The following is a 24363-nucleotide window of genomic DNA, read 5'->3' on the forward strand; positions in this document are numbered from 1 at the left end:
TTGACATTTAAATGACAAGTAGACACAGTTTTAAGATCGATTGAAGAGTTGTGTATTGTTAAATGCAGAAAACAGAAGAAAATTAAAGGTGCAGTGTTTCTTTTTTTACAGCTTAGATGCTTTGTATCCGCACAAGCAAATATTCCATACTTGCTTTGGCCCTTGTTTGGACATACAAGTCTTAAGTTCATAGGTTTAGAGGAAGTAACTGCCAATCCGTGTGTTCTTTCCTCCACCAACACTTGTACATGTAGAATGTGATCCTCCACTGTAATAAGAAGGCTGCGTAAACGGGACAGTAGCAAATACAGTGTTTTACCTAAAGTTGAACAATTTCTAACTCTTGGCAACCAGAACAAAAAAAATGTCAACCTTGTCTGCTAAATTAATAAGGAAAAAATAAACTTTAATTTAGTAGTTGTGATGAGTGCTTTTCATCACTTCCTGTTGGCTTGTCAATCAATAATGTGGTATTGAAATATTGAGGTTAGGTTTACTTTTAATTGGCTTCTTGATGCTGTTGGATGTTACTTCAAACACAAAACCTCCTCTATTTTTACCTGTTACCCATAAATCATAAAGTACATTTCCATACCAGTCATCATGTCACACTGACCACCAGTTCCTCATTTCTGACAGAAATACTTTTTTTATTCACACACGATTTCCATTCCTTCCATGGGGGATATTGCTGGATCAAGGTGTGGGCGTTGGGGATTGTCATCTCCAAATGAAACCTATTCGAGTACAATCAAATACAAACCTGCTGGCATTAATCCGTGTCATAACACCAAAGAGCACAATGGCACATTCACGCTTTATAAAGACAGACAGACATGGCAGGGGCATGGATCATGCTGGAGCTCCACAGCCGCTCTTCAGTCGCTCTTGCTTCATCAGCAGTCCTCTCTCTTTCTCTCTGTGTGCGGCCACCCTGCCTGTCAGCCAGTGAATGTCCCGGTCCCCCCCGTGTGCTTCATTAAGCCTGTCAGGGATGAAGTAAAATCCTGACGCCAGCTCTCTTTTGCCTGGTTAGCATTTCTAGCTCCTGCTTTACTCCACAGGCTGCAGGATGGAGTACACTTAGGTGCAGCAGGATACAGAAGATAAAGTATTTTATTGATCCTTTAGATGGCCTTTTGATATTTATGCTTCAGATCCTATAGCTCTATAGGGCTATGTATAATATCGCAGAACATAAACGGTTAAGTCAGTATTGGCACTTGACTGTAGTCGCTACTGAAAGCTTTTTTATTTTTTTTACCTCTTGTCAATTAGAAGCAAGGCAAGGCTAGTTTATTTATGTAGCACCTTTCAACACAAGGCAATTCAAAGTGCTTTACAAAAATGAAATATATTAAAGGTAGGGTAGGTAAGAATGGAGAAACCAGCTCGAGTGCGCTAAAATTTGAAAATACACAACCGGAAAAAATCTGCCTTTTCCTTCAGACTTCCTTACAGAGCCCCTCCTCCAACACACACGAACGCGCACATGACCAATGAGGACACGAGATAAGTTTGTGCACAGATGCAAGGCTGACAGGGAGGTAGGCCATCCAGTTACTTTAGCCGGGCCGGCTCAAATGATTGGTCGTGCTTTTTACAGCGCCACGGCTTCCACAGATGAATTTTTGTATGTATTTATTGTCAAAGCATTTAATGTGTTCATTGCTATCGGGATGTTAAGGGCATTCCATGGAATATAACAAAAACTGTTTCTGAAATAAATTACATACCCCACCTTTAAGAGCATTAAGAAACATATTATAAAATGGCATTTAAAAACACTCATTTAAAAGCAAAGATAATATAAAACATGAATAACAAAGGTACATGAATACAAGTTACATTGCAGTCTGAGATACAAACATCTGAAATGTTTAGGTCTGACTCTCAATCATTGCTAACTTTTTTAGCAGAAATAGTTTTCTGTGACCTCACTTTCTTTCTACTTTCTTTTTTAACTTATCCTTTAGAGAGACTTACAGTACATCAAACCTTGGTAAAAACCAAGCAGCCATTTTAACTGGCCATAGCAGTAAAAGTAGAACTATACATTTACAATGTCTCCTTTCCATATGACTGTTCCAGTGAAGCTAAATTGCACAATACTCGAGCAGTATGAAATAGGATGCATCATCAAAGTTTATTTTTTATTTTATTACACCTGTTTATTGGAAGAAGCTTCCTTTCCGGATTTCCATCAACGCTTTACACAAGGCAATCCAATAGATATGGTTGAATGAGCTTCGATAAACGCTGGCTGCTTTATTATATTAGTTTTTGATCTAATAAAATAGTTCTGATTAAACAGACATGGTTTGAAGCTAATGTTATCGTCTTCAGTGTCTAACAAAATAATTGATGTCAAAACCCATTGAGAATTGTATTGATTGCAAAGATAGGGGACATCTTCAGTGAAAATGTCATTAAAAAAATAATTACCGTCTCATTTAAATAATTTAAATAAGCTTTACAGACTATATAGGCTTAAACACACAAGAAACAATCATTTTGGCCGTCTCAAATTTGATCCTCCACACAGATGCGTTGGAATCAAGTTTTTAAATCAAGGGAAAAGTGAATTGACTTTAACATGCATTTCATAAAGGGCTTGAATGTATTATTCTAGTAGGGATATGTCCAAGGGAATGCATTCTAACTCGCGTGCTTGTGCCAGGTGTTTTCTTTAGGTTGGTTATAATCTAAAGAGTTCAAATGGGATTAGAGAGCGAAGATAGCAGCCAAACCTTGCTGCCACATCCAAGCCCCATCTCTGTAGGATTTAAAAGCCTAAAGCAAAGGAGGCTGTCACAAACTCCTCCAAGAAATGTGACTAAATGCAAAACAACGTGTTTAATCAAAGCAGAGAAATTATTCTCGTCTCCGTGTGACCGACAAAAGTGCTTGGGATTCAGTTGCGATACCTTCCCCTGAGTCTCTTTTGGTCTTTTCTATTTCCTCCTTGTTGTTTGCCAGTTTGCTTTCTGATTCATCTGTTCACTTATTTCTCAGAAGTTGTCATCCATCAGCTCAATGACCCACTTGTGCCTCTTTCTGCTTCATTTCAACCCGCTAAATCCTCTCAAGTGCAGAATGTACCTAGAATAACATCAGAATGTTCACAAAACGATAATAGCACAGATGCGGACACTTGCGATTCATAACTAGGGAATATGATGTCTGCTGGCTGACTCGGTAGACTTGTTACCGAGCCATATATGAGATCATTGATGTATGAAATCACACACATCTGCTGACACGCCTTGATACAGACAGCATCATCATTTCCTCTCGCCAAAAATCACTCCAACAAGAGTAAACAAACTTGTTCCGACTCTACTGCAGAGACTTACTATTTGCTGAAACGATGTAGATCCAGCAGTGAAAATAACAGATGTACCATCTGCTCTCACAAACACAGTTCAGAGGTTGAGCAGATGTTTATTAGAGTAAAGATATTGCAAACAAATTAGATTGAGAGCAGAGGAAGGGCATAGAGAGGTCTGTCGTCCATGATTAGGTAACAGTTATTGCTTCCAATTAATTCATAAAGATTACCTCATTTTGATAACTTCCTTTTTCATAATGTACGTGAAAAGGAAATTCTGAAATAAAGCTGCCAGGCTGCAGTCATCCCCCTAAAGAAATGTTCCACGCCTCCTGAAACGCTGCTTCAATTTCTCCTCAAGAGTCATTTTAGATGGTACTTTAATGGTATTACAGTATTAACATAAGATGGGCAATGACACATTTTTGCATTAAAATGTCAAAAAACAACTAGACCTATGTTATATATTTTTTGAGTTTTGTACTTACATTATCCCAAACTTTATAATCACGGCGTCACTCATATGTCATCGGTCTGCCCGAAGTGGTAATAAACGGACTCTTTATACTTTTTTAAAGCCAGCTTTTCGACAATACACATATATTGTGTTTTTTGACTTCATGTTCAGGATACACGTCGTCTGACTTCTGGATCTTATCTTCATTTCTCAAAGAAACGATTCAAGCAAACATTGACATCTGCCAAAGTAGGTTTGATAAACATTGATTTGAAACATAACATGTTTTTAATCAGTGTATTTAATTGGTATAATCGCCCATTATGTTTGTTTTTAAGAGAAAAAGACGAATTCAGCTCATAGAAAAAATATCCTCGAGGATAAACAATAACATAATTCACAAGGGAAACTGACGACTGTGAAAAACTTCCATTATTCAACGCTACTTCACAAAGTCACCAAACTCAATACATAGAAAGATGTCGTCTTAAAATCAAGCCCTAAAATGTTCTACTTTTTTTTCTTTTTGATCATGACAGCCCACAGAAATCAGATTCTAGTTTTACATTACTGCATTTTCTCTTTAAATGTTCTCGTCCATTTCAAACAGTCAGTGCCTTTCTATCCTTTCCGGGTTTTGTTCTTCTCGCTTTCTCTAATCTGCACTCCATCTCTTCTCGCCTCTCAATGGCAGGAAATAGGCGAGTCTTTTATTTTCTTCTTTACTTCCCAGCTGAAGTTGGGCGTGTCGCTTCAGTTTCCTCCCCTTAAAAAAAGAGCCTAGCATGTTCTCTATATATATCTCTCACATGCGGCACACAGACCTCACGTCACAACCACAGAGAGAGTTAACTAAGAGCAGGTCAACTTCACAACACCTGATTTTACCACATCAGACTTTCAATTTCTCCATTGGACTCTTCATCTCCAGCAGTGAAGCTGTCGGGTCGGCTGAATAAGATGTCTGAGTGGTGATTGATTCGTGACCTTGTTGCTGTGTGTGGGTCTCGCACTCACACTTTTAACTTAAAAAATACCCTCAGATACATGCACACACAGACTCATATGTTTCATATGTTATTTAATTTAAATTAGTCTCTTACAATCATACAACCCAGTGTACACCAATTGTACTACATGATTTTTAACAGTACTGTATGTGGTAAATGGTGTACATTTATATAGCGATATTCCAGTTTTGGTGACCCCTTAAATCGCTTTGAAATACGAATTACCATTCACATACTTTATTCTATAAAGGCAGAACCTGCCCTAAGGTGCCATCTCAGTAATACTAACATGTACACACACTCACACACATTTACAGGAGAAATGTTGGCTTAATTATCTTGTCCAATGACACTGCAACATTTTGACTTGACGGGGACCAAACTACCTACCTCCTGAGCCAAACCCGCCCCTTCATTATAATGGATTTATATTAGGACTGGGCAATATATTAGTATTATATTTATTTATTTATAAAATATGTTTTATCATTTTTTATTTTGAGTATCCTAAGTGTTGTCTTTCCTTGTTTAATGCAGCAATACAGTTACGTGATGTAAGTTTCTCTATTTACCAGCATTTTCTGTTACGTTCCCCAGACTCTAGGGGATAAAGGAAGTAACAAATAGTATATTCAATCAGGGGGAAAAATAAAGAGAGGAGACTGAATTGTGAAAACCAGAAGATATTGTCTAATAACTCTGAATATTCCATTATCTGTAGATTTCATCAAAAATACCACCATATATGATTTTCTTCATATTCACCCAGCCCTAATTATTATATGTCTCACATGAGCCTTAGAAAAACTTGCACTCGTCAGCACTCTTCTCCCAAGGGTGACCTCGTAGTACAGATATGAAGCCGCCCGTAGTCCTTCATTCTAGCCCACCCTTTTCGCTCGGGTTCCCCTCCCTCCATTCCGTCATCCCTCACTCCTTCCTGTTTCATCTATCATTCATAAATTGAAGGCCGGTCCGCAGTGCGGCGCTGAATGAGTGCTGGGAGCAATAATGACAGTAATCCTAGAAGAAATGGAGGTCACTGGTATTTCCAAGTGCGCCCAGTGCGAGGGGTTAAAGGGGAGCCTCGTCAAATGGGCCCCGGGGTGTAGGCCAATAGAGCAGAGTAGTGGGTCAGTACAAGTTCAAAGGATGAACTTAAAGGCCATAGTGGAATAAACTGCGTGACATTCATAAAGCATAATTATCTTTTTTTAATACACAGTAAATAGATGTTCTGATGCCAATTGTTTTATTACACAACAAAGACTAAAAGGGTCAAAGTATGAAATGCTTAACTGTAATTGCATATTATTTATTTTTGTACATATTCCCTATCATGTCTATTTAAGTCCCATTTCTTGTTTTTATTGTGTCTTGTTGTTTTTATATTGTCTTGTTGTTGCGTGTTGGCACCTTGAGTTCATTGTAATTTCGTTGTACCTGTACAATGACAAATTAAAGATCTATCTATCTATCAGAGTGCAGCAGATATTAAATATAGATTAGTTGCGCACAGGCCAACATCATTTTGCCCATGAACAGTAATTCAAGCAAATATGCTTGAAAAGATAGGGAATATTGTAATAATAAATATGCTTGAATATATTAGAAAGGTAGCAATAAATATACAGCAAAAATATTAAATATATCAGTAATAATATTATGACGATGATGGGCCTGAAACAGAGCCCTGAGGGACCCCAAAGCTATTTTAATTTAAAATGTGACAATATTGTGGCAAGCATTTTAAATTCGGTTTTGAAAAAATGTTAAAACATATAAACATGCTGTTCTTCCATTTGTTGGGTTTTTTTCCACCAGTGTTGAAGTAAGGGGAGGGAGAGAGAGAGAGAGAGATAGAAAAGAGAGAAGAGAGAGAGAGAGATAAAAAAGAGAGAAGAGAGAGAGATATTTGCGAGTTGCATAAGAACTGGTAAGATAGCAGGGTGTCCCACACAGACTTTACTCGGGCGGGTGGCCAAGGTATATTAACGGCTGCCAAAGTACAATTTGCGAGCCATTTAGGTTTAATTTTTTTAATCCGTCCACGAGCTCTACCCCTTGCTATCGCGTGAAGGGTTTGCTTTATGCGCTCCGCACAGTAACCCTGCTGCGAGACATGGGCGAACAGTTCATGAGCGTGCTCACTAGTAAAGTCAAGTACCCCTCAAAAGGTCCGGTTTATTTCGTTTTAAGGATGCGCACCATGGCAAAAAAGTTATGTGCACCCCTGATTATAACCCTGGAAGGCTTTTCATGCAAAACAGATGGCGGAAGTATGGGTATTCACCAAAAGAAAATTAGTGTAATACCCACTGGGGATGACATTTCAAGAAATGACATTTCATATAATTAATCCAATCTCTACAAAACAGGGAAAGGTTCTAAATCATGCATGTCCCTTATCAAAACATTTTGCAATACATTTAGAGAATGTTGTGCAATATGAGGAATACATCCAAACAGGTATTTTTACCCAACCACTCATGTTTCCCTTTGTTTCTCTTTCTCCTGCAGACGGTGGATATCCACAAGGAGAAGGTGGCACGTCGAGAGATCGGCATTCTGACCACAAATAAGAACACAGCCCGCACCCACAAGATCATTGCCCCGGGTAACATGGAGCGGCCGGTGCGCTATATTCGAAAGCCCATCGACTACACGCTGCTGGACGATGTGGGACATGGCGTCAAAGTAGGACATTTATTGGTCATTATGTCGTAAAAAATCTATTGTTCCTGTATAAAAAACGGATTTCCGTGTAAGCAAACTTAATCTCAATGCATGAATTGATTTATATTTAAAGCAACCCTAACCCTAGTTTCTTTTTACTATTAAGCTAGTGGTTTTCTAAAAGGCACCTCCACATTATTCCAGTATCACCACAAGCAGAGTGTTGCAGCTAAATACCAAAGTCATTACTTTGATGTATCTTCCTGATTTCCACTGTAAATCTATTTTGCTGGACAGGAAAACACACACTTAGTCGAGTCCACACTCGCCACTTCCATGTGAACAAGCCGACCGTCTCCTTTCATAATTCACTCACCCTGCAGGCCGATCAATACGCTGGCCTTTTAGTTAATTAAGTACAGAAACACCTAGAAATGTTTCAAGCCCTCGCCCGAGTATTAGACCAGAAGTCTGATCCTGACTGGGGCTGAGCTTTTGTTCATGCCTAGTTACAACTCACCAATGTGGAAATGTGGGTATAGAACCAAGAGGGTGAGAGATCTTGGCCTGTTTGTGCCCCAACTTTCTCTATTGAATTGTGGGAACATTTTCTTTCAACCTTTTTCCGGCTCCTTCTTAAATGTTTTATTCTATCTCCCCATGATCCATCTCGCCACCTCCCCTCTTCTTCTTCTCCTCTTTCATACTACAGTCTGTGTGTTGTTGCATGTGCAGACACACCATAATGCGCATTGATTGCTGGTGTCACACATTTCCGCAGTTTGTTTGAGTCGCACTCCTCATCCCACTGTCTGTCTCTATTGAGATAGTGGCTGTCCGCCGATTTTCAGACATCCGCTGATTTAATTCAAAAAGCCAGTGTTCCCTCCTCAGAGAGCTGGCTCACACGAAGGCGGATTTGGCATGGCCCACTATGCAAATGAAGCATCATTCATGGATGCTGCGGATGATTGATCTGTGCAGAAATCAGAGTAGATCAGACCAGAAGCTGGAAAATATACACATGCATAGAAAACAGCCGATCATGCTGCCAATCCTTAAGAAAAACATGACTCAGACATCTGTGAAGTGACTTATTTTGAGTCTGGGATAGAGTGGTGCAGAAATGAGTTCTTAACTTGAAAATAAGTTAGCATTTTTGCACTTCCAAGCTTCCTTATCTGTAAGTGAATGGTTTTTTGAATGGGTTTCTAGTTAGAGGCCGCAAATAAGGTATGTGGTTAACGCAAGCCAACAGATTTTCATGTTTTTCTCTACTCTCCGGTTATCAAATGAAGTCAATGCGACCGTTAACTATTTACTTCCGACAAGTATCATAAACGTGTTTGTGAAAAATATTGTAATCTGCAAAATCCAATGGAAAAATCCCATTTCTTTTTGTCAAGATAACCCTTGCGATTCTAACTATTCGGTCAGCCCACATACGGAAGTCATCACTGCACAACTCTATAGGATAGCACCTTACATTTGATCAAGTTTGGTTGTTTTTTGGCGAAGGTCAGATCATCATTTTAGCCAGGAAGAAAACATCTGAGGACTTGTGGTTGGTTCCTTTGAAATTCTCTGTGATTTTCTGTCTGGCTTTGTATGTGTTTTATGTGTCTGTGGCTGAATTTCTGTTCATTGATGTGCATTTGTCTGGCTTGGTATAGACGGAAATGCATATCCATATTTCCCCCCAGAACACTTTCTCTCTCACACACGTCAGTGAATAATTCATAAGGACTGATATTATTTCATACTCACGACTGCATAAGACCCTAGTGAGAAGAGTACAATATTCTGAGAAGTATATTAAAGCATTGTGCGTGGGAATGTTTGTCTGTGTTGTTGCTTTAGTGTGCAAGTTGAATACCATCTTATTAGCAGTCTATTTCCTCCTGGCATTTGTGGATTTCCCTCGAGGCGTGATTCCCTCCCCTTTTGCCTTTCGTCAACATTACCGGGGGAACTGGCCCATGGATAGATGGGAAGTCAGACTCGAGCAGGGGAAAGACCCATTCACACATTTACGGATGACTGTGCTCACCCCCTCCACCTTAACAGCCTTTATTGGCATTACTGGCAGTTACCGGGGCGACATGGTTTCAGCCCCATTTCAGCCTGAACACCTCACTGCTGTTATTTATGACCTCGCCTTACTTTACTGCCCTTTTTTTCTCCAACACTTTAAGCCTCAGCACAACTACTTGCTGGTCAGGTACTGCTCATTATATCTAGTGTGTGTTGCTATTTAAGGGATTCTTATTCTGATTACAGTCAATAACGCAAGTCTAGACACTGACACAGAGTAAAGTCACACACACACACACACACACACACACACACACACACACACACACACACACACACACACACACACACACACACACACACACACACACACACACACACACACACACACACACACACACACACACACACACACACACACACACACACACACACACACACACACACACAGGTGTCAGAGTTTGAATAGAAAACATAGAAAAATAATCATGAGCCCAGACCGAGTTTGTTTTTACAGATAATATGACAAATATTGATTGATTTTTTACAGACTGTTTTTCACTCCTTTTCTGTACTTTGTTGTTTATTAAGCTTTTTTTTTAAACTTTTTTTGTAACTGTATATCAAAATGTAATAATGAAAAATAGGTTCATGCATACTGCTTAAAATTCCCACTTCCTTTATATTAACTAAACCATTAACCAATGAGCATGTCTTGTTTTCTGTCTTCCCTTTTACCCGCTTGCACTCAGTGGCTTAAGGCCAAGGTAAGATATAGTTATGTTTATCTTCTTGTGTTAGTCATGATACAACTCCTGCTAGTCTTTCATTTATACAAAAATAAACAATTATATAAAATGTTAAAAATACGAGTTAAGGTTTCATGGAACAAATATGATTCCAGAAAAGGCAAATTTATTACAAGGAAACAAAGCATATGATTATACAGAATCTCTATTTTTCCCATTTCACTTTAAGGTCACAAACTTGATGTGAACATTTACCATAAGTGTACTATCGGTTCAACTTCAAAATGTGAAGTTATTCATCTTTACAGACTTCTATGTCCTTTTTATATTTTCATACCAATTTACATCATATTTTCCATGTACAATTTCTCCATGATTACTCTTGTAACACAAATTGAAGTGTAGCTAGGCCATTAAAGGTTTAAGTGATTCCTTTTACAGTGGTGTAATCATTGGCATGGTAAACAAGGATGACAGCCGCTATGATTATACAATATCAATGTTTTAACTTGTCTTTGCTCCTCTAGCAACATGGGAACAATGCAGCAGGACGAGGAGGGACACTTTCCAGGACCACCCCACCCACACAGAAACCCCCGAGCCCCCCCATGGCTGGTCGTGGTACACTAGGGTAAGAACATACAGCTAGCAAGGGGCAGGCAGTTCCTCAGTCTTGAGGGACTTGGTTTGGGAACTGGACGGTCATAGGATGATCACCAGATGGTCACAGGTTGTGTTTTGGGTTCATGTCCCTGTTCTGATGGGAAAAAATGTTTTCACCTGCCTAGGTGTCCTTGAGCAAGGCACCAAATCCCAAGTACTCCACGGTGTCAACGATGGCAGCCACTTAACTCTAACACCTCTCTAATAAAGTATTTTGGGCCTTATGTGTGTGCTTTAGTGTTTTGTAGATATGTGCAAGAATACTAAATACGGTATATTCCTTCACATAACGAAACATTTGTTATTTAGTTCTTCTTCATTCTACCTCTTATAAATTATGTTAATACTGTCAGTTTAAGACAATTCTTACATTTCACAATGGTTGTTTATAACGCCAGGACCACCTTACCATGGTTCCATAAACAGTGTCTGTAAAAACCAGAAGTGGACCCTCTCAACTCATGGAAACATTGAGAATAAACGGTGTCCTCTTTGGCTCTGTTTATATCTGTTTCCAGGCGTAACACTCCCTACAAGACCCTGGAGCCAGTCAAGCCTCCAGTGGTGCCGAACGACTACATGACGAGCCCCGCCAGACTGGGCAACCAGAACAGCCCTGCACGCACAGCCTCGCTCAACCAGAGGCCCAGGACCCACAGGTAGCACACACACTCTGTCCTTATACCTGCATTTAACACAGAGTTAATGTACCTGGGAAAAACATTTATTATCACTAGGTATTTGGACAACTTTCTACTCGGATGAAAGCAACGCCATACACGCCAATAAGTGAATATCAGGGATGTAATGCACCTTATTACATTGGCTTAACTACTGCACTTAGGTAACATAGTTATTTTCAATTATTGACTTGATTATTGTCTTTTCATATCATTGTATACCTCTTAGAAGACGCTTTTATCCAAAGCAACTTACCGTAATTTTTGGACTATAAGCCGCGCCTTTTTTCCCATTTTTCGACCCTGCGGCTTATATAACGGTGCGGCTAATCTATGGATTTTTACAGCTAACGGCCACTAGGGGACCTCCTAAATCTATGGATTTTACAGGTTACAGTCCACCACCTTTAACTCTATGGGCTCTATGGCCGGTCCGCGCCCCCCACCTTTAAGCGGCGGGCTCCAGCAGGAAAAGCTGGAGGCCGGAAAAGAGTGAGACAGGTAGCGCGCAAAAGTAAAAGTGGAACCCAGAGTGGTACGAGAGACAGAACGAGAGCAAGACAGACAGACATTACGAGAGCGAGACAGTTTGTCCCCGTACCACTGGTTGAAAACCACTGCTGTAGATCACTGCCGGTACGTGCGCTGGGAGCGCACCGTTTAAGTTTGAAAGTTGAAAAGTTTGTGTGTCTGAAACGCTATGTGATACAGTACAGTTTACACAGCACAGTACATGTTCTATAGCTACTATTGCACTAAATGGTAACACTTGAATACGTTATGCAAATATGCAACTTGTTTGTTGAAATGTTAATAAATGGGAGCTTCCTCAAACAGCCATCTCTTTCCCGACAATCCCCACGAACCCTTACATATGGTAATTAAACATTAAAACACCTGCGGCTTATAGTCCAGTGCGGCTTATATATGTACACATCATTCAATTTAGCTGCTGCGGCTTATAGTCCGAAAATTACGCTACATACACTTCAATACATTAGTCGTGCCTATGGAAGCAATTTAGAGTTAAGGAACTTGCCCAAGAACACTTTGAATAAACTACCAGGCCATTCTACACCCTGCATTTGCAAACTATCCCACTGCTGTTTTCAATAATGCCTTACTATTAATTAGGGATAAACGTCCCTAAAAATGCAAATTACTCCATTGCACACATTATATCTTATGGGATTTTATTGTGAAAGCATCGTTTTTTTCTTGTATCTGTATTGCTTGGGATAAATACACTTATATGTAACTCAAAAGTATAATAAAAAAGAAATAATTGCAATTAAAGGCAAAGTGTAATTACTCCTGCAGTCTTAGTTTTTGGGTTTGGAACTTGATTCCTCCAAACAAGCCTTGGCTCTCGTGGTGTTTTTGTTACACTGTGTAACTGCAAATGTGACTCCCAGATCTGTGCCCAGTACTCATGTGTGAATGTGCCAGACGATGCATTCACAGGAACTGCAAATCTGTTGCCACAGTGACAAGAGTACGAGACAGAATGACATATGAGAGAGTAATGGTATTATGTATAATGCTGTCATGTAATTAGGTTTGTCTCGCACATAATGATCACCACATTGACTCCTCTTAAATGTGTCTTTCTCCCTGCAGTGGCAGCAGTGGTGGCAGTGGGGGCAGGGAGAACAGTGGAAGCAGTTTAGTCGGTATCCCTATAGCAGTTCCCACCCCCTCCCCTCCCAGTATGGGGCAAGGTGAGTCCCAGCAGCCAGACACATTCATTTGTCCTCTAATGGCCTCAGTTGTCCACTCTGGTCTATTCTTGTCCTGAGCATTTTCTCTCACGCAAACATGATCTCATTTATCAGGTCAAACAGAAGGGAATCAATTCTGGACTGACAACACTATTAATAATACAATAACATGTCATACGAATGTACCGCTATCAAATATTTAATTAGTAAAGACATTCATATAGGGAATTCAGGTCGGTAGATTATAGGCAGATAATAGCAAATGTATGCTTTTGTTGTTTTTGTTGTTATTATAAGTAGTGTTAGTATTATTATATCCGATAAATGTTAGCTATTAGCTGTCATGGGCAAACAAGTATATTATCTCAACACAATAACAGTTTGCAAATCAAGGTTTTTTATGTATTTAAAGAAAAAATAACAAACATTTGAAGAGTCAAAACTGTTCCTTATGTTTGTTTATTAAAAGTTAGATTTGGTTAGTAGTATTACATCATCCATCTTTGTTAACTACATCTTACTATCAGTAGTGCATTAACTAAGTTATTAGATGGTTTCAAATACAAACATTAAAAAAAACGTGTTATCTTATCTGGAAAACATTTCTTAATCTAACTCCTTGAAATGTGGACTGAATTTACCTTAACTTAATGTGTACCCTTTGCAGGAAGATAAGGAAGAAAATTAGAGCAGTGCATAAATGTTTTTTATTAAAGGTTTTTTTCTTTTTTTATCTCTTAAGCCGTGTAGTGTTTGCAACCTGAATTGAAATACTCTTATCATTCCAGCAGCAGATTATTATTTTACTCACAGGCTGCATGGAAATAAAGTGAAAGTGTATGTGCAAACTACTGATAACCTTCTAAGTAAGTCGGCACTTAAAACGACTTATCATAATGAGGTTTTTTAACGTCCTCTCCTGCAGTGGTGACATCCTCGGCCTCAGTGCCTCAGGGCCCCGGCCTGGGCCCCATTCCAATGTCCCAGTTCGGCACCATCTCCCGCCAAATTTCCCGCCACAACTCTTCCACCACCTCCTCGGCCTCCATGGTGTCGGCCACCGGCACTTATCGCCGTGCACCATCCGTCTCCTCCCAGCAGCCCCACATCAACGGGGGCCCCGCCTACCCTCAGAATCCAGGTAACTAGGATGAAATACCTTCTTTCTTCATGTATGTAATAAATGGTCTGCTTTACTAGATGGTTTGTATTTTGGAATAGTTCTATCTATCTAATTTGATAAAACTATGGATGGTCAATGTGTCGTTATTATATAGATATAGTTATATGAGTCTTGTCATCTTAAAATGTTGATATCCAAATTTCGCATTAAGTCTAATTATTATTATTTTTTTAACTTATTTTAACTCATTGTTTTTTTTTTATCTCTTGTTTTGTTAAGCACTTTGGGCTGCACAAAATGTGCTTTACAAATAAAGTTATTATTATCATTATTATTACAAATAATAATGTTATACAGTCCATTCTTGGCATCTTTCAGTGTCACTCCACTGCTTGAATCTCAATGTCTGGGTCTAAAAGATATTGCATGGGGCTAGCTCTTCCTGAAGCTAATGAAAAATAATTATGAACCATAATTAATGAAGTCGGGGTCGCTGAACCCCCCTCACCTCAGCACTGCCTGCGCCCTGCAGAGTCTTTCATTAGCATCTGTAATTGAGTTATCACCTTCGGCAGCTGCAGAAGGCTTCTTGTCCGGGAGAGACAGGCAGGCAGGAGACACAGAAATAGCTGCTAGACAAGGGGAAACCCAGGACACGGGCATATTTTCTGTCAGAATTTCTTTTGGCAGGCATCACTCTGAGACATTCTCCTCTAATGGCTTCTCCCTCTCAAAGGACAAGCGTCTTGCCTGGCACAGAAAGAAGAGGCTGTTCGTCTGAGAGTAGACAATAATGCAGAGGACTTTAACTAGGACATAGTTATCTCTGTGATGTCTACTCATTGGAAATGTATCCAAAGAGCCAAGATATGTTTCGGGTTAGGAGTTGTTAACACAAACGGGTAGTTCTGGTACACGAGGGAGCTCATTGATGGATGGATAGGATGGATGGATGTGGCTCTGCGTTGAGAGCAGGGTGGAATAATAAGACATGACTGCCCAGCCAGATTAGAGACGCCCTTCCATTACGTGTGATTTATGAGTCAGACCTGCCGTGTGTGTGTGACGTCATGTCTTTGAGCGAGGACAGCTGTGTTTCTCTTTGTTTGTCTGTTCTAAGGCTGGGCGATAGAGTGATGAACATTGTTGTAGGCCAAATTGAAAGTTAGCATTGACTCCTGCAAAAAGCAATGAGATTTGTCCATTTCCGAATAAGATCAGTGGCAAACACAGGTTCATGTTACCTAGATGTTTTTTCAGCATGACAATCTCATGATCTTTGAAGCTTAAATGTAATCCCCAGACGTCAAAAGCTAACGTTAGGCTATAAACAAAATACATCACTGCTGCACGTGAAAACCACTAAGCTAAAGGCAGCTAATATTTAGCATGACAACGCTAATTATTCTAATTTAGTCACTGGTCGGCCACTGCCATTTTTACATAAACTTGAAAACACCTTAAAAAAAACGTTGACTTTCAAAACCAAAAAAAACGAAACTGTAAAAAGCGAACTAATTTCATGGTTTTAGAACTCATTCCTGAACAACTATTATATATCTAATATCAATATGGTGATAGGAGGCTAGATATCATCTTAGATATTGGGTTTGTGTGGTTCAACTTTACAACTTGTTCTACATTACCTGTTTTATAATCTGCTTTTCCCACTAAGTCATTCAATCCACATTGCGGGTAATTATTAATAAACAAAAATTATTATTGTTATTATTTTGGGGAAAAAACGAATATTAATTCCTGGAATATTGCAGCGGTATTGAGGTATTTGGTTAAACATTGAAAATAGTAATACTTCATTTTTCATATAGCATTAAATCAGATTACCAGAGCTCTACCTGGAAATGCTTTTTTCCCCTTAAAATATCACATGTTTCTGCTTTGTTATTCCTACCACACACCTACTAAGCTGTCACCTTGCTTTGCAGTCTTTCCACTGCAGCAGACACCTATTACTAGCTAAAGCTTTTTGCTTTTGACATAAAAAAGGGATGCTGATGAGGTGGATTCTCAGACGGAGATGAGATGAATGCCTCTTTAGCCCAGCTTGAAGAAGGCATAACAAAAGAACACTGATTGGAAATGTGTAAATGAGTTGCTCAGCAATGCTTCCTGCACTGTTTCGCTCACTCACAAGCTTTTTGTGTCTTTTTTCATCCTCCTTTCTATCCCCATTCCCCGTTTGGACTTGATCTCTTCTCCATAATGTCTATTTGCTCTATCCCTCCATTACTCTCTGTCTCTCTGCTGCTTTGTTGCTGCTCCAGTGTCTGTGGCTCCTCCACCTCCTCCTCCCATGGTGCAGCTGACCCCACAGATCCCTCTGACCGGCTTTGTGGCCAGAATGCAGGAGAGCAGTAAGTAGAAATAAATCCATACGGAGAACATGTGCATGCACTTAGAGATATGCATGCAGATATATGCACACTCTCTGGTGGAAAATAACTGCTGTGCATTTCAGGAAATCTCATAATGCTTCCATAAAGAAAATCCACATAGTTACACTTCACACAATTTCAGGATAAAATAATAATAGGCAAATTCACAAGAAATGTATTGTGGATGCTTATAGCACTACGAATTGAATACGTCATATACATTATATTATATATACGTAGGCATGTTTGAGCTCTCTTCCTACTGAGAGCTCAAACATGCTTATAAGGTTTTGCAGCCAAGTGCAATTTTTACCCTTTTTTATTCTAATGGGATTATGCAAGTAGAACACAGAAGTAGGCAAAACAACTGCAAAGAAAAAAAATATGTTTTCAGGCTCACAGCACAGGATTTGACTAAGAGGTGCAGAGGCATTTTTCAAAAGATCATTAAATGAGTTTGAAATAGAAGGGATACAATTAAAAAAAAAAAAAAAAAATCCCCCTCTGTCCATGCTGTTGGTATTTTTTATTTAAAGAACCCTTTTCAAGCGCTTTCCAATGTTAATAAATCCAAAACGCATGAGCATACTTTTGTGACAATTGCATGTGTAAAATAACTTCATCACAGTAGATTGCATAATTAAAAGCGTGACTTCGCTTACAAAGGTGCCAAAGCTACCTCAAACTCTCCGGAGACGCTTATCATTTCTGTGTGTTGCAATTAGTGAGAATTGTGCCGTTTCTGAAATGAGGCTCATTTCCATAGAAAGGGGTGAGTTTTGTATTCAATATTTGCACATGACCTGTTTTTAGTAAACGCAAAAAGCACAGGAGATCCAACATGCTTTTCACTTGGCGGCGCAGTCAGGGTTCAGGGTTCAGTCAGGGTCAGGTGCTTTGAAAATAATAAAAAATGTTGTCTCATTAGTAAAGGTTAACGGCCACACATGTGCAATCCTTTCTTGAATTTGCCCTTTAATGTATTATATTTCCTCAAAATCAAGACCATTTACTTACCATAAAGTGAAAATAATAAATACATCCACATATGTAAAAAAAGTGACATTTATCATCACCAAAGAGTTTCCTTTCAACCCCTCTTATCAGGGCTCTGAACACACTGCCTCACTTGCACATCTTCTCTGTGGCTCGCTACACTCGGCACACCTTCTCTTGCACTGTATTTCAGGGTCGAGTGGGAGCTCACGGCACTCGGACGACTGTCTGTTGCCATGGCGATGGGTCACTAAAAGCTGTCCTCTCTGTCCACTGAGGAGAGAAAATGTGACCTGATGCCGTGTCCTGATTCTTCCCCCCCCCCTCTAACTGTCTGTAGACGTCTGGTCAAACGTAGTGCAGGCTGCCACACTTATACACCACTGCATATCAGTCACGCAGTCCAATGAAGAGTAGATTATCCCTTTAATCTTCAACCAGTCATTTACACAGTTTTATACAAAGGATTGAAATCAAATCCAACAAGCAGTTTACCGTTATTTGTTGCTAGTTTGTGTAAAATCTTTCTTAGAAGAGCCCCTCTGGCACAAAGGAAGTGAAGTATTTTACATTTCTGCATTAGAAAAAGGATTCATATGTAAATAGAAGGAAAGATATAAAGTTCAACAGTAATTTAAATAAAGGCATAAGTGTCACAGTTCAAATGAACCCGCTGAAAAGACATCAACAAAAATAAGCTAATTTTGTTTATTTAGAATCCATATTTTTCCTGGTAGATTGTCTTTCAGTTCATTTCGCAAGAAAATAAAAATATAAAATAAAAATATAGATATAAGAAGTTCAAGTAAAAATGTGCAAAAAGAAGATACAATTCAATATATATATATATATATAGAATACACATTTGTTAAATATATATATAATATTATATAACATAATTGTTCAAGAAGATAATTACAAATGTGCACAATGTACTACAATAAATGACAACGATAAAAGTATCAAAATATGAAGCTATTTAACAATGGATAACACTCACCAAAAGGTACCAACACACGCTTATCAAATTGTTTTTTAAATAGAGGATGTCTTTGTAATTTTCTATGATTAAATGTATTGGTAAAAAAGTCCTTTCCGACTACAATTTGCCCAGACCTTAACGGGGTAATGGATGGACTAATAAAATGCCAGACAGCTCTTGTTATATATTTTAACATCTTCAGCGTTAAACAGATTTAAAGTCAGTTGTTAGACCATCGGTAAAAAAGGGTTTAGAATGGAAGGGATGCATTCTATTCTGGTGCAGTCTGTTTAAGAGCAGGGTTATGAATGAGTTAGTTAAGAGGTGTCGTTTGTGTTTTATCACTGGACTTTTGGGTGTTATCCTGCAGGGTGACTCACAAGCTGACATGTTTAAAGACATAAGACTGGAGCACCAGAGGGAGGGTCAGAACCTAGTCAAGCTTTTCATATCCCACTTGATATAGCACTTGTAATTGTGTGAACAAGCCTTCAGCCTTCAGACACAGAGACACCCTGCCTGTATGAGTAAATACACACATCAAGGGAATATTTAGGGTGGTTTTGTTCTGCTTAAAACGCCACTGCTGATACTTTTAGGGGGAACTGGAATACAAATGATACAAGTTTGGGAATGTCTGAACAGGAGGCCATAGTAAAAGAGGCTTTAAACATTCTTGATGAGAATTTAGAAAAAATTGGGTTTTGAGTTGCTCCATTTAATATCAAATCAAATCAAAATATTTATATAAAAAATGTTGCAGCTAAAGATTCAACTGGCAATAAAAAAGGTAAAATAAAATATTCATCTTAACATATGTTAAGTAAAAAAGATAAAATACAAAAATAAAATATTTAAAAATGTGAAGAAATTAAAACATCCCCTACAGTAAAAAACATTATATCTATTAAAAAGGTAAAAATGTTTATTATATAGTGGGAAGAAGCTTTTAACCAGCAGTTTGACCTTTTACTTTACTCACCCATGTTATCTTGAATTCTTAAATTATTTTCTTGCATGCCTCCACAGTGACCCGAGAATTGAATGAAGAATAAAGTCTTTATATAGTGGTTTGTAATAGGGGCTGCTTTAAACAACAGCAAAAGATCAAAACATATGATTACAAACCTTCAGACTTTTCTCAGTTCTTTTGATGTATTTCTCACCTTGAAGACATGTGAGAGAAACAAAGCTTCTTAAAGAATTCAAGTTAACACAGGGTGAGATGTACTAATGTGAATACATGCAAATAAATGAACTATGAGTGTTGGACTCAATGACCTCAGTATTTTTTTTAAATCCTGTCCATGTCCTCTCAGTTATAGCAGCAGGAGTAGAAGTAGTAGTTGTATTATGTAGTGATGGTATTAGTAGTAGCTGTAGGACTGCGGTAAAGACGAAAAAGTGTCCTACGCTGCCCTCTAGTGGACAAATAAAGGTCCACAGTAACAGGGTTCATCAAGTTTTCTGTCCGTTGACATGATAGATTTCAATATAGACAAATATTTCACAATATGTATGCTACTTTAAAGTCTAGAACATTATTTTACTTATATTAGTTCTTACTGAAACATAATACCCATTGTATAAATAAATAAAAGATTCTCCGTCTCTGCTCTCTGTCCTATTGCAGTAACAGACAGCCCTGCCCCGCCTCCTCCGCCTCCCCCAGAGGATATGGTGGGTGTGTTTGAAGAGCGCTCTCCCCCTCCTCCTCCCCCACCTGCGGACTATGAGGACGAGGATGCAGCGGTGGTTAATTACAGCGACCCCTACGCTGACGGAGACCCCCAATGGGCCCCCAAGATTTATTTAGAGAAAGGTAAATTACTTTTAAAGACACTTTTATTTTTCCTCCTCTTCGTTAAAAACACTTCAAATCTTAAAGTTTAATTTGGTGACAATGATAATTTGTTTTTATCATATTTTTTATCATATCATATTTGCTAAAATTATCACCTAATGAAACAAAAAGTAAATGTCTGCTAGTCTCACTCTTGATAGTGCTTTTAATGTCACAGTTTATTATATCCGCCACTGCATCAAACCACTTCTGTTTGTTTGGATTTGTTCCCAGTTGTGGCCATCTATGACTACAGCAAGGACAAGGAGGATGAGCTGTCCTTCATGGAAGGGGCCATCATCTACATAATCAAGAAAAACGATGACGGCTGGTACGAAGGCGTCGCTAACGGCGTCACCGGACTATTCCCAGGAAACTACGTTGAGGCGATCATGCACTATGCTGACTAAAAAACATACAACACAGTTTTGAAAGGAGGTTAAAATGAACTTTAGACGTAATGCACTTCATAGAGCCCCCATTTTGAATGAAGTGCCATTGTGGATTTCCAAATGGTTTTATTTTTGGGGGGTTTGTGCTTGCACGGTTTTGTTATACTCCCAAAAAAGAAAGTGTCGCACAATGAAGGAGCTAAAGCTTCGGACCAGGGTCTGTTAGTTTACACTGTTCATGAAAGGGAGGAGATTAAGGCCTTTCAGATACCACTGTTACGGCCCGTCCACACAGTGGCGTGGGTTGAAGCTTCAACGCTTCTGCCCATTCACTTTGAATGAGGTGACGTCACGCATCACCGAACTGCATTGTGGGAGTGAAGCGTAGCTTTGCTCGCGTTGCTCGCTGCAAAAGTTGAGCAATGTTCAACTTTTAAAGCTTCGACGGAAGCGTCAGCCAATCGAATCATATGCCAGTACAAGCTCTAGCCAATCAAACCGCTGCTTGTGTGTCCGGGGCGGGAGATTCAGGTGATTGGTTGTTGGTCTAGCTTCAGACATGCCCGCCGGCAAGCGACAACGCACGCCGCTGTGTGGATGGGCCGTTACATCTCTGGTGGTCTGTAGCAGTTTAAAGGTGACATATCATGTTCGTTTTCAAGTTCATTCATGCAGTTAGGGTTTCTAGTAGAACATGTTTACATGCTTTAATGTTCGAGAAACACATTTTTTTCTTCGTACAGCCTGTGTAAAGATACCTGAATTCACCATCTGCCCGGAACACCCCGTTTTGGTGCCTGTTTCTTTAAGCTTCCTTCCCGAAAAAGCCCAGTCTGCTCTGATTGGCTTGCGGGAAAATATTGTAATGGTAGTTCTCATGCCAGTGTGGATGGGGGTTGGTGTTTTCTAATGAGCATGAATGTGAAAGTTAGTTGATTGGCACTGATAAAGCTTTTCATGATATGTCCCCTTTAGAAGTCACATTTAGCCTCAAAAGAAATTACATAATTTAAAAAAAATGGCAAGTTAATTTAGATTTAGTGTTAATTTGCCGCCAACATTTTCAGTATTTAGAGTATGCAGTAGATCTAGACAGTGAAGTGTTGCAAGGATTTCATGAATAGATGAGGCAGTATCGTATTTTTAGGATAAAATGCCGCGCATATGCTCCTACCCCTTTATTTGCACTGTAGACCAGCAGACCAACTCCTCCCTTCCTTAAAAAAAATCCATCTTACCTTAAAAAAATCACCCGAAAAAGGACAAACAGACATCAACAAGTGCATTAGGACACCACTGAATGTTCAATGCCGTCGATGTCCGAATCACAAGATTTTTAAGGTGGAACAAAAGCAACCTTGTGTTGTGTACTTACTATGCTCTGTGTCAATGGGGATGCTGTTAAAAACTGAGTGTATAGAATGCATTACAAAAAAAAGACAGTTTCTTGTTTCTGTTCTCTATCTTGTATATAAACTGTAACGTGAGAAGCTGCCAATAACAGTACATTTGTCACTTAGTGTGTTTTCAACCTGTTCCATCCGTGCAGGTGATGCCAAGATTGGATGCATTTACATTTTTTATTTAACTTGAATATAAATTCTATTCATCACTCACAGTGCCATTTTTTACTTTATCGTGGCAAAGTGGCCGTGTATAAACAGTTATTTTTCTATGTTCCGTCACACCTATATCCTTTTGGTCACTTATTCTGTGATGCTGTCCAGCTACTGTAGCAGAGCTTCTAAACACGAAGCAAAGGAAGGACTAAACTGTTTGTTTTCAAGTTTTTTTTCCCATTGCGTTTGAATAGCTGCACTGATCAGGTTAACCGTAATGACTTCATGATTTCCGGCATTGCAAGAGTTGCTTACAGAAGTATCGGCTAACCTTAACATGAGTGGTTTCTGGTGAGGGGCTTTACATTGGTGCTCAAACACCATTATCACCAACACACACAACCTCAAACCGAGACTTCTCTACACACTGTAAACATAACAAGTGATGTTAGCGTAATTTCTTCGTTCGAAAAAGGTAAACATCCATCAGATTTGATTGTAATCGTCTTCAATCACCTCTAGTGAATGTAGGCAACCCAGCAGTAATGTAAAACTAAAGTTTGTTTTTGTCAATGTACACCCAGAAACAGATACAAGTCTGCGCTACAAATGAATGACACTTGCTAAACGCAGTGATTTGCAATCCAGAGGTCTTACAAACAGTGCCGATATGAAGACTTCTGTGCTGGTTTCTGCTACTTTTTCAAAGTAAACTGCCTGCTCTTACAAAGTGATTGTTGTTGCAAGTAAAACCCGCCGTCATATAATCATCAAAGCTATACTTGTTATTTTTTTAATACATGTTTGTAACAAGCCACATAAACAAACATAATCATGTACTATGAGAATAACGGGCATTGAACACACTTTTATTTTGAAATGGATACAGACAAACCAAAATACTTCAGTATTCATTGGGCCTTTGTGCATGAAAGTATCTGAACGTCGTAACAGTGAATGATTTGCCACTACATCCCATTATGATTGTATTTATTCCATCATGAGGTCATTTTTTGTGAAAACTTTTCTACCTAATGTATTTCTAGCTTTGCATTCAACTTGTTTTTGTGTCTGCTGAGGAAGGTTTGGATATAGCAGTTTGTATGTAAAGGATTAATTTATACTTTTTTCATAGAGAAATCATGAGACAACCACTGACGTGCAGAAATTTGTAATGTTTACCACTTAAAGTTTCGCATTTCAGGGCATCACAGGTCAAGGTGCATTTCTTTGATGTGTGTGTTTTCTTAACGATGAAAAGTAGGGTGGGGGGGGGGAATCTGTAACTTAAATGTTCATGGGAACAGAATCCAATATTTGTCTTCTCTCAGTTTGTACATAGGATGTGTTCATTGCAATTTATGTACAGTCTTTTTGTAATAAACAGCTCATTGAAACAATGAACGAAATTACGTTTGGAGTGTGTCGTAAATGTGCGAAAAAGGTATTACTTGTAAAACCATACACAAATAAATATCCTCATACATATGGTATTAAATTAAATCTGTTCTTTTGCATTATGACATGTAAGGTTTCTCCTATGTGCATTACAGAAACATGATATTATTGGCACCAAGTTAACAATTTTTCCAGATTTGTGTTTTCCAATCAATTAATCCAAGCTAACTGAAGGACACCTTAAACTTGTGTGTGTCCAGGAGGTGGAGGAGGGATGAAATCAGGCGGTGCCTCGTGTGGGTAGTCTTCAACATTTGTAGTTTGGGGTGGAGCCTGTTGCGTGTTGACCTGTG

At 39.0% G+C, this 24363-nt stretch overlaps 1 protein-coding gene across 3 annotated transcripts in view; it reads left to right on the plus strand.

The window, feature by feature from the left end:
• The window catches only part of LOC307019275 (abl interactor 1-like), a 32510-nt gene extending 9954 nt beyond the window's left edge, over positions 1 to 22556 (plus strand). The window contains exons 3-11 of one of the 3 annotated variants that reach the window (XM_079650036.1): positions 7319 to 7495; positions 10261 to 10275; positions 10785 to 10888; positions 11439 to 11579; positions 13221 to 13321; positions 14247 to 14462; positions 16730 to 16819; positions 20452 to 20640; positions 20896 to 22556. In XM_079650036.1, the coding sequence (XP_079506162.1) occupies positions 7319 to 7495; positions 10261 to 10275; positions 10785 to 10888; positions 11439 to 11579; positions 13221 to 13321; positions 14247 to 14462; positions 16730 to 16819; positions 20452 to 20640; positions 20896 to 21071 (1209 nt within the window). In that variant the 3' untranslated portion in view covers positions 21072 to 22556. The remainder of the gene's footprint in view (positions 1 to 7318; positions 7496 to 10260; positions 10276 to 10784; positions 10889 to 11438; positions 11580 to 13220; positions 13322 to 14246; positions 14463 to 16729; positions 16820 to 20451; positions 20641 to 20895) is intronic. The other 2 variants (XM_079650038.1, XM_079650037.1) reach the window with 2 other exon arrangements.
• The last annotated feature ends 1807 nt before the right edge of the window (positions 22557 to 24363 follow it).

The sequence above is a fragment of the Notothenia rossii genome (assembly GCF_949606895.1).
Source record: "Notothenia rossii genome assembly, chromosome: 9".
Taxonomy (NCBI): domain Eukaryota; kingdom Metazoa; phylum Chordata; class Actinopteri; order Perciformes; family Nototheniidae; genus Notothenia; species Notothenia rossii.